At 41.4% G+C, this 14,607-nt stretch overlaps 1 protein-coding gene across 5 annotated transcripts in view; it reads left to right on the forward strand.

Moving 5' to 3' along the window:
- Positions 1 to 14,607, forward strand: part of LOC131663696 (prickle planar cell polarity protein 3-like) — a 120,532-nt gene that overhangs the window by 98,128 nt on the left and 7,797 nt on the right. For all 5 annotated transcript variants that reach the window (XM_058934247.1, XM_058934251.1, XM_058934249.1 and 2 more), the window contains 2 exons: positions 11,645 to 12,077; positions 14,021 to 14,236. In XM_058934247.1, the coding sequence (XP_058790230.1) occupies positions 11,645 to 12,077; positions 14,021 to 14,236 (649 nt within the window). The remainder of the gene's footprint in view (positions 1 to 11,644; positions 12,078 to 14,020; positions 14,237 to 14,607) is intronic.

Genomic DNA, 14,607 nt, shown 5'->3' on the forward strand with positions numbered 1-14,607 from the left:
CTTTCTCGCGGCCTGCGACGCCAGATCAGCCGGGGGGATAATGGCTTTTGTTGTTGTTGTCGTCCTTCTTGTTTTTCCTCATTTTCCTTTTTTTTTTCTGCCCTGTACGCTCGAGCGAATAAAAAAGCCACGCGTGCCCGGCTTTGTTCGCCAAATGGCCGAATAAATTTTAATCGCTCGATGCTGCTTTTTCCTGCGTCTACATAGCTGCGTACGCGGCAGCTCCAATTTATTTTGTGTCACTGCCATCCAGCTGCCACCGTGGCCTTTTATTAACTCGTCTTGGCGAGATTCATTTGCGAACAGCAAGAAAAGCAAAAACGCCGCAAGTGATTTAGGACTGGTTATTAGTGGGCCCGAGTTCTGCCAGGCAGTTATTAAATTTTGATCGGCGTCGCTCTCGAATAGTGTTATCTAACGATGGACTAGGCCGATTTCAGCGCGATATTTCAAGCCTCCAATATACTTGGTATAGACTGCACGTAGGCTCTGGCTGTCGCGCGGAGCGAGCAAATCCGTCACACTCGGCAGTAGATCTGCGCCTCGCAGTCCTAACCAATTCCCAAAAGAATTTAAAAGACACTGTGAAATACGCGATTGCGATGGAATGCATTCAAAAATGAGCAGCAACTTGATTTATCGACCGAGGCCTATCCTCTCTACTCTCTCTCTCTCTCTCTCTCTCTCTCTCTCTCTCTCTCTCTCTCTCTCTCTCTCTCTCTCTCTCTCTCTCGCGAGAACATGAATATTGAGTTTCATACGCGAAGGACGTTTGTGCGACTTTTAATTCCCCCCAGCCCGGCCCCCTCCAAGAATATAAAGTCTCTCCAAAATTAACAAGCCACACACTGCATGTATGCGTAATTTATTCCAATGATATAACGCTTCAGGCTTGAATGTTGAAAAACACGAAGAAGAAAAAAAGGCTCCGAGGGACACTCATCTGCGACCGGTCATAACGAGGCTTTATTGCAGCTGCGACGAGGACTTCCTTGCGAGCTGACAAACCAAATCTCTCAGCTCTGATGACGCGCCATCCATATAAATTATCTACCGAGATGAGCTAGAAATTTTTGCATCGGATACTTTAGTATAGAGCAAGTTTGAGAACGGACGAACGCTCTTCTTGTTTCATTCTTTTTTACTTTTCACGAGGAAAGACAGTTAGGTTTTTTAATGGACTTACAAGCGCTCGGTGAGCTGATATTATCAGAGAGTTATTTAATGTCCGTGCGTTCGGGATGGAAATTCTCAGTGGAAAATTGAGGCGTACTGTAATATTCGAATGAACCCTTAGTAAATAACCATCGTCGAATATTGAACGGATATTTTTCGTTTTCAATGTATGCTCTGTTTGCGTAAAATTCCATAAAAGCAATTGTAACCGAGGCGAAGCATATGTTCATGGCGATTCACTGGTCTTTAAATATTTGCAGTAGTACCATTCATCTCTCTCTCTCTCTCTCTCTCTCTTGATTTCATTAACGCTCAAGTAATAAAGCGCACTGTAATGAATTGTAATTTCTGCGAAAGGCCTGGATATTGGCAAAAGTGAGACTCATTAATAATCGATAATTAACAGCGTTGGCGTGTCGTGGATATAATACTTTGCGAGGGAGAGCAGCTTTCGTGTACGCGAATCAATTTGATCGCGTTCGGTATTGCCAATTATTGCTTCGCGATCCCTGGCAATTAGCACGCAATCCACCGAATTATCGAGGATAATTAAGCCGCGATTGCATCCTACTTTTGAAGGTTGGCAGTTTACAATGCACGGCAGGGCCTCTTGTTGTTGCGAATAATAAAAAGAAAGTGACTGCGCGGCGAGATGATGAAGGCCGGTCGTGCGCGTCGCGCGCCACGCCGCACGAGAGAACGAGAGCTGTAAAAGTTGCGTGCAGTTAAACTTCCACTCGCTTCTCCCGGCAACCGACTTTTTCGTGGATGAACGAGAATGTTCGGCTTTGTTTATGGCTGCTTTTGGTATTTTCTCCCTCGAAAAACTCTAATAATCGTAAGCACTCTTGATGTCGCGATAAACGATGTACACGCGGTTATTTATGCACAGCTGGTTCAACATTTGTCATTTTTTTTGCAAATCACGCGACGACATTCCTTCAACTTACTCCGCGCTACACGTTCGTACGTTCGTCGGAGAAGAGATGGCGTGTCCAAAGTAGGAGGAACGCAGGAGGAGAACCAGTCTAATAGTGGCCTATGATTAATGTAATCGATATGCAAACGTAAGAAACGATAGCGATTGGCTTATATATTTCCATTTAACAGGAAATTGCATCGGGAAATTCATTTGGCTATTTCGCTTCTTTTATGTTAGACCAGAGAAAATAACGGTCAGCGTGTGCGTGAAACTAGAGTTCATGTAGCAATTAAATGTAATTGCTATCTCAAATGACTGCCGCGAAAAACGAGCGAGACAAAATGAGAGTCGCGCAGGCTACCGGCTAGTTTTTATTCGTTTTGGAAATTGCATCAGTGAAATCGCGGCGTTGAAATTTTTCGCGCGGCTCGCTCGGCGATTTGACAAAAGCGTTGTGAAAACGGCAAGAAAAGCAGACCGCGCGCGCGCGTGCTCGAGAGAGAAGGAGGACCAAGTGAGAGACGAGAAGCAATTAGCGGCAGAGCGCATCTGCTAGCGCAACTCATCAGTCGGGAACGCGCTGCGGCGAAACGAGCTTTTTTTCAACGCACGCCGCCATAATCGCGAATTCGGCGCAGTGAGCAGGACGTTCATCAAGGCCAGACGAGCAGGAGAGCGAGCGTTCGCGAAATCCAGTTCATGCGATAGGCGAGAGGGAGAAAGAGAGAGAGAGAGAGAGAGAGAGATGAATAAAAAGTTGACGACGCGCCTCGATAAATATCCCAACGGGAGCATCGATATACTTTCCGTTAAGTCTCCCGTGGCGGATGTGCGTATCGGCGCGATCCGCTCGCGAAAAATCTCGAGCACGCGATCGTTTATTAATCGCCGCGCTTTTCGCTCCTCCGCCGCGCCGCGCTATTTTGATGTCGCGCGCGCGCGCGCAGAATGCAGTCGTCGCGGCAGAGCCTGAGCATGTGTCTTTAATTAAGCATTCTCGAGATGATAATTAGGGCCCCTTTTTCTGACTCTCTGGACATTTGCTAAATTAATGTTCTACTCAATTATTAATATCTCCACTGCAAGCATGCGCTTGGCGTTCGTTTACTACCGTTTTTTCCCCTCAAAGTATAAAAAATACCGTGATAAATATAACCACTTGCAACTTGCGTGTTCGAGATGTAGAACGCCTGTTATATTCACGTTTAAATTACCATTCAAATGAAACTAACGAAGAATCAAATTAGCTAATATCTGCACCATATTTTCTGATTTACTATCGATAGACGATATCGCGAGTTTCTTAAAAATAAGCTGATGTGCATAACTTGTCTAAAGCTAAAGCCAAAGCTTTTAGGAATTAAAAGGAAAACTAGTTTGGTTTTTCTCTTACAAATTCATACACGAACACACATATTTATCCAATGAATTCTCATTAGATTGAAAGAGCCTACTCGGAGAGGAAACTCTTACTTTCTGGCCAGCTTGCGCAAACAACAGCAGTAATTTTTTAAGAGAATCAGAAATTGCACTCTAAATAAGTAAAGTTGTTCGGTGGAAGACTCTTAGTGGCAAAATCGTCGGTTGCGCAGCCTCCGCTACGATCGCACCGCAACTTTTCACGGCGATAAGATTACATTTGAAGCGCATTCTAGCGATTTATTCGAATGCGCAGACACTTTTTTTGCGGACCTCGAACGAAGCTATTTCAAGGGGCTCTGCGGAGACTCTGATATGAACCTACTGCACTTACGAATCCAACAACTCTCGGCATTCCACGACGGCTATTGGAATTATATAAACGTTTATCCACTGGAGAAAACTTTAATTGCTTAATAGCTCGCAATAATAAGCGGAACTGATTAGCTTTTGTCATTTACGAGGATAATTAACATGGCTTATTTTTATCGAAAACCTACTTGAATTTCAAGCCGCATTCCGGGATTTGCATTTGCAGAGGAAATCAACACTGCGTTAACATTCATGCGTGACATTAAAGAAAACGAAGTGGTATTTGAGAATTTGCCGAGAAATCGGAAACTTGCAGCGCTCTTCTCGCATCGTTCGTATTTGCGTAAGGAAGAGACGAACGAAATTTTTCGATGATGACAATGGTGATAACTGTTAATTGTGTGACGACATTGCGAGTAACGATCCACTGAAGCAGCTGAAAATCAATAAATCGCCATGTGGAAAGCTGCTTTCTTTTTCTCTAATACTCGCGCCGTTATGCATAAGGTAGGATGGAAAGCTATAAATAGTGACAAGTCTTTCACAGTAGGCTGTCAGTGCGCGCGAGCGGCGCAAACGACGTGATTATCGTTTCGTCTTCATCGTCTCAGGCTGCTTTACTGAATGCGCTCGCGACACTGCGTCCTTTTCTCACCGTTACTTTCTTATTTCCTCGCACTGTCGGCTCACAAGTCCGTCGCAATTCCGAGTCCACGCCAATCGATCAGTACAAAGAAAGAGGCAACGCTTTTCTCTTGCCGTCGGCAATTGCCGCGAGCCGTGCTCGAGCCTCGAGTTCAATCTCGAGATTTGGCGAAAGAGATAGCAGTCGCATGCAGTCGCTGGAGGAAACGGGGAAAAAACGCCGGCGACATCGCATCGGAGTGGCTCGTCGTCGTCGTCGTCGTCGTCGTCGTCGTCCCCGCAAGCCAGTGTACATTACCAGCTGCAGGCGCGCGAGCATGCCGCACAGCGCGCGCAGCGCGCACGCGAGGCACGAGCGCAAAGTTCGAGAGCCTCGTGTGCGAGCAATCACACGCGGATGTGCGACGCACAGTTGGCCGGAAAATAGAGAAGATGCGTTTTGATTTACGAGCGGCTCCGGCTCCTAATTAGAATTCAAAGGGGGCGAAAGCAGCGCCAGCAGCGCGCCAGTCAATAGCGCAGGTGGCAATGATGCCCAAGCCGCGGGCACTATCTGCGCAACTTATCTTTGTTACATCTTGGACTTTCCCCTTGATTTTCTTTTAATTTGGAGAGCGCGCGCGCCACCGTCGCCGTAAGATTAATCGTCTACGGATTCCACAAGTCCAACGCAAACATCCAGTGCCAGCTTGCCGCTCAAAAAAATTCGACGAATTTATTATGTTTAATGAGAAGCCTTTCATTATTCCGGAGCGCGTGATAAACTGCACATCTGGGCAATTATCTTCATTTCCTTAATGAATGCTTGCGTCGATGTGAAATTTTAAGCTAATAGCTTTTCTTGTAATCAACGTACAGGACAATTATTTGTGAACCTTCGGCTCTAAGGTACTTATGTAAGCGTAAAGTGCACTAATTAACTCGCGTTTCTTCTTTTCACTCTTCGTCGTATATTTCCGCAGATCTTATCGACAATGTCCAATCGTCATAGTGACTCACTTTGTCACACAATGAAAAAAATCTGGTTGTAAAGTCATTCGCATCATTTAACATTATCGTATAACGTTTATTTATATTCATAATGAAAATCATCCATAAAATAACGTACTTTTATAAAACATATGGTTCATTGGGTTATTATCATTAGCTGATTATTTTGTATAATCAATCAAATTCTCTATTATCGCTAATTCGGTAAAATGTTAACTTCTCTGATCGACTTTATTAATAATGTGATTATATCGTTACTGACGAATGTTGCAAGAAGAAAGTATTCCGATCGTCCATCCTAATCAATAATCACACATTTATAGAACTATTATCAGTGTTTTTTGAGCTCAACTATGTGAATTAAAACAAGAGCTAAATGACTAGTTTGACACAATTTACGAAAATTGCGATGATTAAAATTGAGACGAAAAATGATTTGGTCGATTCAGTCAAATCTCGCGCTGAGAGAGAAGTGTGTAGTGAATCTATGGCATTCATTTTGAGATATTTAGTATCAATATATATTTTTATATGTTTATTTTCACTATTAATTTTATTTTTTCATTGAAGAGCGCGAACAAAGGTGGATTTAACTTTTTGAGATAGATTTTGTTGTCTTTTAAACAATAAGCTTTTTGCGTAAATGGGTGAATCGTACATTGGTCTTATATTATTTTTACTAGGTACTTACAAGAAAGCTTTGTAAAAGGGTTATGCCCGAAATTCTTATTGTCGATCTGGAATTCCCGGCCTAAATTTTTGTACTAAAAGATAAACACATAAATAAGATATTTGAATAACTCAACTGAACCAATAATATCACAATAAGATAAATAATTCTCTTTTTTAGTATCACGTACTTATGCACAGCGATTGTGATTTTCCGTTTTCTGATAATATTATTATTTTATATTTGATACCGAAGAACAAATAGAGATTAAAAAATACGAAAAATCATTCTGAGTCTCGAATTTAAACCAAAAACATTGCTTTTAATATATATTTCCGTATTACTCCTATGGAAATAAATAATTTTGTCTTGCATATACGATTAAGAATGTAAAAACTAACAAAGCCGTAATAATTGCTTTATTTTTAAATAAAGAATGCAAACGATTATTAAGTACATTATTTCTAGTGTGACTTGACTGAAACTCGTCAAACAGGATTTTAGAACTGAACAAAAAAACTATTTATATAGATAATAGAATTATAAATAAAATTATAAATAAAGAAATATGCAAAGAACTGAGTCCAGCCGGTTTCTGTGGAGATTTGATCCCAGCCGGTAGAGTAGATGCATTCGAGAATAGGCTCTCTCTGAATCTTATATTCGCGCGCAAAAAAAGGGATATCGGTACAAGTATACTATTTACATACCACAAATGTAATAGCGTTTAAATAATAACATGAGTTAGAGTTTCATAAACTGATTCAAAAGCAATTTTATTAGGAAGGAAAACATGAAATAATCTGTCGCATAGAAATTAAGATTAACAACAATGTAAGTGCTTACAGACTAGTGATCTTACAAAATAAAAAGCTAACAGGTAATAAGAACTACAAGATGTGCACGTTACCTGAAAAGATTAGATTAGATTAGATTAGACTTTATTAGAACTTGAGGGTAGCACCCCGTGTCGCTACAATAGAAAAATACAGGCAAAGACAGAAACGCAATGAAAACAATTGAATAAAGATACATAAGAGCCAATCTCAAAGAACATATATGTAAAATAACAGCAGATGACATATACAAATAGCTAAAAACACGAGTATGAAAAATCGCAGTAAAGATAAGTCGAGATACAATAACGCTGGTGGGAACAGGAACATGATACATAAATTACGCGACGTGGCTACTGGAATAAAGTATTGGTCAAGGGCACTGGACAAGGCGAGGAGATAGGTAAAGGACCCAGAATCCAGTGAGTCAAAGCTAGAGTTTGGCCCTGATGTGGCTAGGAACGTTTAGATAGTCGGTCTTGTGTGTGAATGCGGCAACGTTGAAGGGCCGATAAACTGCTGGGAGAAACTGCATTGCTTCGCTGTTTAATAAACCCTCATTGGGTATTTCGGACTCCAGCTTTAGGGTCACGTGTATTGGGTCTTCTTCCTTCTGTTTCAAGACATTAATTTATCAAATTCTTCACCATAATATTCGTATGACCTTTATGAAGAAAAAAATTATTAAAAAATATTTTAAGCTTCTTTATATTTCAATTTCAATGTTTCGAGAAATGTATAGAAGAGATGATATTGTCGTAGATAGAGGTAAAAAATCATAAAAAATTACTCAAGTGCTTTTTTAAATTTTTAATTTTTAATTTCTATTGAAATTTGAAAATTAATGAATCGGAGATATAATGAAATACATAATAAAATATCTTATGCTCTTTAGAATAAGGGAAATTTAGAAACTAGAACGGTATCTATTTTTACATTCATAGAAGAGTTTCAAAAACATACCATCAAAATTATTTCTCATTTAAGAATGAAGGAAGTACAAACATTAAAAATAAAAACAGAAAAATAAAAGCATCCAAAAACTCTCAACTTCTGTTAATGCACGTAGATTTCGCTGAGAATCGGGCATTAATTTAAAAAAATCCCGTTCAAGGTAACCACTAGGTAAACAAGCAAGTTTCTATTTTCACTGTAATGTGCTATGTAGAAAATATGTGAAGACTTTTGGTGTTGTCAGCGATGATCTAAAATATGATTATGCCGATGCTTTGTTATAGTAACGCCAAAAATTGAAAATGTTGAAAGCGCACTCAATAAATGCGATATCAAGCTTGAATCAACCATTATTTTATCCGATGGTGCTGCAAGTTATTTCAAAAATCGGTACCAGTTACATGAATTTTAAAAAGCAACAGTAAATAAAAAATGGATATTTTCTGAAACCGGCCATGGAAAAGGTGTCGTTGATGGTTTAGGAGGCTTGGTAGAATATTATGCAAAGGTATATAATTTACGCTCTTCTGATATTGACACTATACAATGTGTAGAAAACTATTCAGCTTGTTCAGAAATATACTACGTCAATACAGTTAATACATATGACATCAGAAGAAATCGAAAATTTTCATAACACTAAAATAGAAAAGAGAAATATTTCAATGAAATTTGATGGTATCTAGCAATGCCATATGTTGAAGTCTGAGCCATCCGAAGGAGAGACCAAATGTTTTATTGCTCTAGAACTACTGTACATCAATGGGTTGGAGTAGAGAAGAATATAAAGAAAATGACTACAAGGAGACGTAAGATAAAGAAAATTTCAACAAAAAGAGGAAAGAATAATAAATTACGGCAGTACAAGACAAAAGTTATTAAATCACAAGAAAAAAACCAAAGCGAACAAAAAGTAAAGAAAAAATAAAAATGCTATTTATTAAAAAATAAAAGTAATGATATTATTTTTTTTTACTTCAAACCCTTTTTTATTTATAGAACTTTACATGTTTCATGACGTTCAGTGAAAAAAATTCTTTTTATTTTTTCTCTCCATAACAAAGCAAAAATCGGAAATTAGACTGATATACTTTTAATAATATTGACACAATGAATCAATAAAAAAATATAGGCAAAAAAATGGCCTTTTTGAGATATATCGAAGTTTTGATGAGATGCACTTTTTCGACAAAGTGCACAATCTTTGAAAAAATGCATTATTGCACATTTTTGAGCATGTAGATTTGAAGGAATATGGTATAATATCATTTCTCTATAATATGGTAAAGGTTTTATCTGATTGCGACTAATAACAAACGAACTGCTGAGTTGAAATTTATTTTTTTAAATTTACTTCTCATCTGTTTTAGAAGTACATTATTAATGCAACTATGCGTTTGAGGGAAAAAGAAAACAACACGTGTCGCTTTATTTTTGGTATAGAATCGTAAAAAAATGGTTTGGTGTAGTTCGCTCGTGGGTACCCATGGAGCTCTTATAATCTCAGAGTCGGCTTATATTCGTTTCAAAGGAGACCGCACTTTTGCTGATAGTGATTCTCGTTCTGGCTGACCTTCGACGACGCAAACATTGGATAATATTGAGCGGGTGCGATTTGTGATCGAACAAGATCGTCGTATGACTGTGCGAGAACTAGGAAAAGACTTTGGAATACCAAAAATTATAATATGGAAATTTTTAACATCAAATTTACAAATGACACGCGTGTGTGCGAATTTCAAAATTGTTTAGTGCAGAGCAAAAAAAATTTCGCTAAGAAATCGATCAAGACAACTTAATAATGGTCGGAGCGATGTTAAGTCAACGTTGATTGTTTATTCCGATTGAGAAGGTATTGTACCGACAGGTCAGACAATCAATGAAGAATATTACGTTCAAATTTTCAAAACGTTTGGGTAAAATAGTGAGAAGAAAACGTCTTCATTTTTGGTCAAGTGGTGATTGGCTTCTTTCTGGGTAAACAGTATCGCAGTGCTTCGACGATCTCCGTACAGTGCCGACATAGTCCCCTGTGACTTTTGGTTGATTCCAAAACTCAAGAAACCACTTCAAGGGCAGCGATTCGATGACAAAACGATGGATGAAAATAATGCGACGAGCGTACTCAAGGCAATCACTAAAAGTGAGTTTCAGGACTGTTTCGAGAAGTGGAAACATCGCTGGAACCGTGTTATTCAATCAAATAAGCATTATTTTGAAGGATACCACCTGCTCAATGATGAACAATAACACCAGCGTGGAGATTTAAAGGTGTTTCCGATACTTTCCGGACAAACTTCGTAATGTCGTCTATACTTACATTTTGTTAAGTTCTTATTTCTTATTTCTCTTTTCGAATAAAATTAATATACACGATTCTGTTTTTCTTTTGTAATGTAAGATAAAATAAAAACATTTATATGCGGAATACTTTTCTAACAGGCACAGTAACTCTAAGACTGTTATTTAGATTTTCATTTTTTTATGTTTGCGCATATTTTTCAAATGGTTCCACCGATTTTGATGAAGGTGAATTTATTCAAAATATGTTTCTGAGATTGTCCCATTATTGATTTGATTGAAGTATAATTTTGTGTAATTGCAAAAAAATAATTACCAAAAATATATCAAGTCGCTTTTCTTTCGAATTTTTTAAAATAAAATTGCTCCTTTTTTGATGGATATGATTACAGAAATGACAAATTTGTTTATTCATGAAAATACAAGATAGAACGACAACGGAGTGCGAAGGATTTAATTGTGGCATATTCATTACGATGAAGTAGCATCGTAGTTAATGTATACCAAAAAGAAAACCAGACGCATGAAGAATCATAATAAAACGTTGTGCAGCTGGTTAGGCTGTGCGCACACTAACGATTAAGTAATCTAAGCGAGGACAAGCGAGATGGTACTCACTTACAGTACACTCGGTATTTTATGCAATGAAAGTAAACCGACTTTCTATTCCTGATATACTTTATCGTTTGCTACTCTTTTAAATTTTTAAACAATAGACCATCAACTTTGGCAGCTTGCAGTCCCGCGGTTCATTAATAAATCTTGACTACATTACCATGTCTAAAAGTCTTTTGTTGTTTTCAGCCAACTTTTAGAATAGTTATCTAAATGAATACTTTAAACTGTTTACTGCGTACTGCATAGAGTGTTCTGTGTCAACTTAGTCAACGACATCTCCACTCCAAAGACACTCTTAAACTTAGCCAGATTTTTCTCACTACATTGGGAACAATCAACAAACAAGTCTAATAATACATGAAAGTTGACTTAGTTAGGTTCTTCGGAGTAACGATCCTACTGCATATTGTCAGTTGCGGTCTACCGACAAGAAGTAAAGCACTAAAATAAAATGATCTATAATCCCAATACTCGAGTAATAATGACTTTATATAAAAGTTAATTTAATTGGTTTTAACTGTACTATTGATTACAATGACGATCAAACAAAAACTGATCAACCTGAGGACAAACCACAGGATTATTAGCTTGGTAACTTCCTAATTTTTTTTTAACGTTCAACCGTCCAGCATATAACACGATAACCGCTCTGTCGGAGAAAATATTTGAAGTATCCACTACATATTTCAAGCATTTACATACATTTACATACATTTTAAGTTGTACATGCTAAAAAATACAGCTGTTGCTCGATGTAAGATTGTAGAAATGTTATCTAAATAGCGATGATTTGTGTTACAGAAAAGTATGCAAGAGCTGTCGGTGTCCGCGGGAAGAGCACCAGCGCAGCCCGTCGGAAGCTGGAGGAGTGGTGCCGGTCGGCAGTCCGAGCCTGGTGGCGGGCACGAGAATGGGCATGGCCATGGCCTCGAGTCCGGGCACGCTGAGCTCGCCCTCGCCTGGCCAACAGCCCGTTGGCCAGCAGATAGGCCAGCCGCAGCAGCAACAGCAGCAACAGCAGCAGCAGCAGCAGCAGCAGCAGCAGCAGCAGCCGAGGCCCGACAGCTTCGAGAGCCCCGTGCAGCCAATGCCTCTCGGTGGCATTCCACCCGTCGTCCAGGACGCTCTCAATCAGCAGCATCATCACGCCCAACGACACTCGCAGAGCGACGACGACAGCGGATGCGCCCTCGAGGAGTACACTTGGGTACCACCTGGGCTGAGGCCTGATCAGGTCAGTGCTTTATTTGCCTCTTTCAGCAATTGTTGCTTTAGTTATTTTTTCTTGAATTGCACGCGGGCGGACTTTATTGTTCATAAAAAGCCTCGCGTCAAATTTATAAACAGAAGTAATTTGACGTTTAACGGTGTGTGCACACACTTTCCCCGCGATTACGCGCGTTGGTAATCACCGGTCATTTGACAGATATTGTTTAGTACTTGAGTAGGAAAAACGTACGAGGAAAGAAAGATCACGCATAACGGGATATCGGCAATAATTCATTAAACCGCTAACAATTTCCGAGATTCAATTTATGTACGTTTCTTTTCTTTTTTCGTGCAACCTCAGCGCCTCGATGTTGAGCTGAAAAAATAAGCGTATAGCGAGCGGAATAGAAAATCATCTGATATGCATCAGTAGGCCGTCGGGGGGAAACTAATGTGAAGTTCGTGAGCAGCTTACGCATTGAACAGCTAGTTCTTTCTGCATTGAACAGCCTTTCTCACCGGAACATCAAGCTTGTAAGCAAAATGATAATTGCAGCGTTCTAAAATGCGATCCGAGCGAGTTACACGTCAATGACGAATACAAACTACGCAGACTTCAATATATCTGCTGAGAATATCTTGCTATGAATTTATATCTTCAAAGTGACTTTGTTAGGATAAAATATGAAGAATTGATGTGAGCCGTGGTAGAATAGCATTAAAAGAGACGGGCCATTTTGTTCGAAAGTCAAATTATCGACTACCAGTTCTGAGGTAGTCCGTGTAGGAATATGCAGAAGGCAGCGCACAAAAGGCAAGATAGCCGACTCGTAATAAGTCGCGCGAAGGTTAGCCTCGGGCAAAGCGTTCGAAATTGGCTTGTATCACGAACATCATAATCAGGCCAACTAACCGAGAATTGTGCGACGGGTTCCGCGAGCAAGCTCCAATTTCTCAGTACTCGTTCGGGTGCAACGAGCGGTAAAGAAGCGCAGCAGCAGCGAAGCTCCGCGAGACAGAGGCAGCATGCCGTGGCCACGTGCATGCACGAGGCGACGGACGGAGTGACAGGCGTCGAATTGACGCGAAAGGGGAGTGCGCGGATATGGTGGGGCTGGGCGCTCGAGGCCTCGCGAGAGCGACGTGTCGGAATGGGAAAATGGGCAAGAAGCCGAGGATGGAACGCGCGTGTTTGTTCACTTGATCTTTTTGCGGGCGCACTGTGACGAGGCTGGGGAGCCGAGCGTGGCTAGTTCCGCACCGGCGTAATTATACGGACGGAGCTATTCGTAATCGAGACACGCAGTGACTTTGGGCTTTGTTTTGGTGGCCGGTGCCCCTTCGCGCTCGCGCCGAGCCAGAGAGGGCCAGCGAACTCGACCGATTCGCGATTGCGGGGATCGCGGCCCATCGTCGAGATTGCCATCTGCGCCGGCTTGAAAAGTTTCAACGATGACGGTTGGCGATCAACGGCAGTCGGGTGGGCCGCCTTCCTGGCACCTGCGCCACTCGCTGCTCCGCGTCGCGCGCACCGGAAGAAGCGCTACCGCGAGGCTGTGCCCTCGACAGCCGACTCGCGCGCCGCGCCACGTCGCGGCACGTCGCGGCCACGACCGCGACTGCGAGTTATTGCTGCCGCTGCGCGATGCCTAATGATTCCGAGCGCACTCTCGTCGGGCTTTGTCAGGTGTGGTCGCCTGCAGCGACTCGCGCCAACGTTATTCCGCGAGCTTCCGGTATGCGCGCGCCTTCCGTGCTCATCTCTGTCGCGTTAATGAAGCCGCCCTTCCGTGCGTCATACAGCTAATTGAATTTCTCGGAGAGAAACGTCAATGACCGCTGATTAATTTAGATCTTATTTTGTGTTCTCTTCCATCTGTCCGCTAGATTAGTACCGATGTGCTTGGAAGCTCGCAAGTAATGAATAAACAAGTAGAATCGAGTGGCTAACGCGCGTTTTCGTTGCAGGTGCACCTGTATTTCAGCGGATTACCCGAGGACAAGATCCCGTACGTGGGCAGCGTGGGCGAGCGGGAGCGCGTGAGGCAGTTGCTTCAGCAGTTGCCGCCCCACGACAACGAGGCCCGCTACTGCAGTGGCCTCACCGAGGAGGAAAAGCGCGAGCTGCGCGTGTTCGCCGGCCAGCGAAAGCGCGAGGCACTCGGCAGAGGCCAAGCCAACCAGGTACGAACGCCTCCGACCATTCTCCGCAGATTGGATTTCCGACGCTATCCAGCCACGAAAACGATCCTTTAACTTAGTCCTTTGATCTTCGGCTTACGACATCTCAGGCGTGTCGCCTGTGCGCAACGGCTTCGCGACTCTTGCGCTAAAAATCCCACCGAAAATCTTTTTATTCCTAGTGAAGGCTTAATAAACTCTCATTTTTCATGATTTACTTTGACTCCAGAAAATTAATATTGCACGAGTTTTTAAGAAATGTTATCAGGGTCGTCGATAATCCTTTTTTTCCACCTTTCGTATGAAGAGTATAAAGTGAGAGTCAGCGTAAGCTTGGCGTCGCACGTATAATCCGTTGATAAGCCGCCAGTCGT

The sequence above is a fragment of the Phymastichus coffea genome, unplaced genomic scaffold, assembly GCF_024137745.1.
Source record: "Phymastichus coffea isolate CEN01 unplaced genomic scaffold, Cenicafe_Pcof_1.1 PCOF00038, whole genome shotgun sequence".
Taxonomy (NCBI): Eukaryota; Metazoa; Arthropoda; class Insecta; order Hymenoptera; family Eulophidae; genus Phymastichus; species Phymastichus coffea.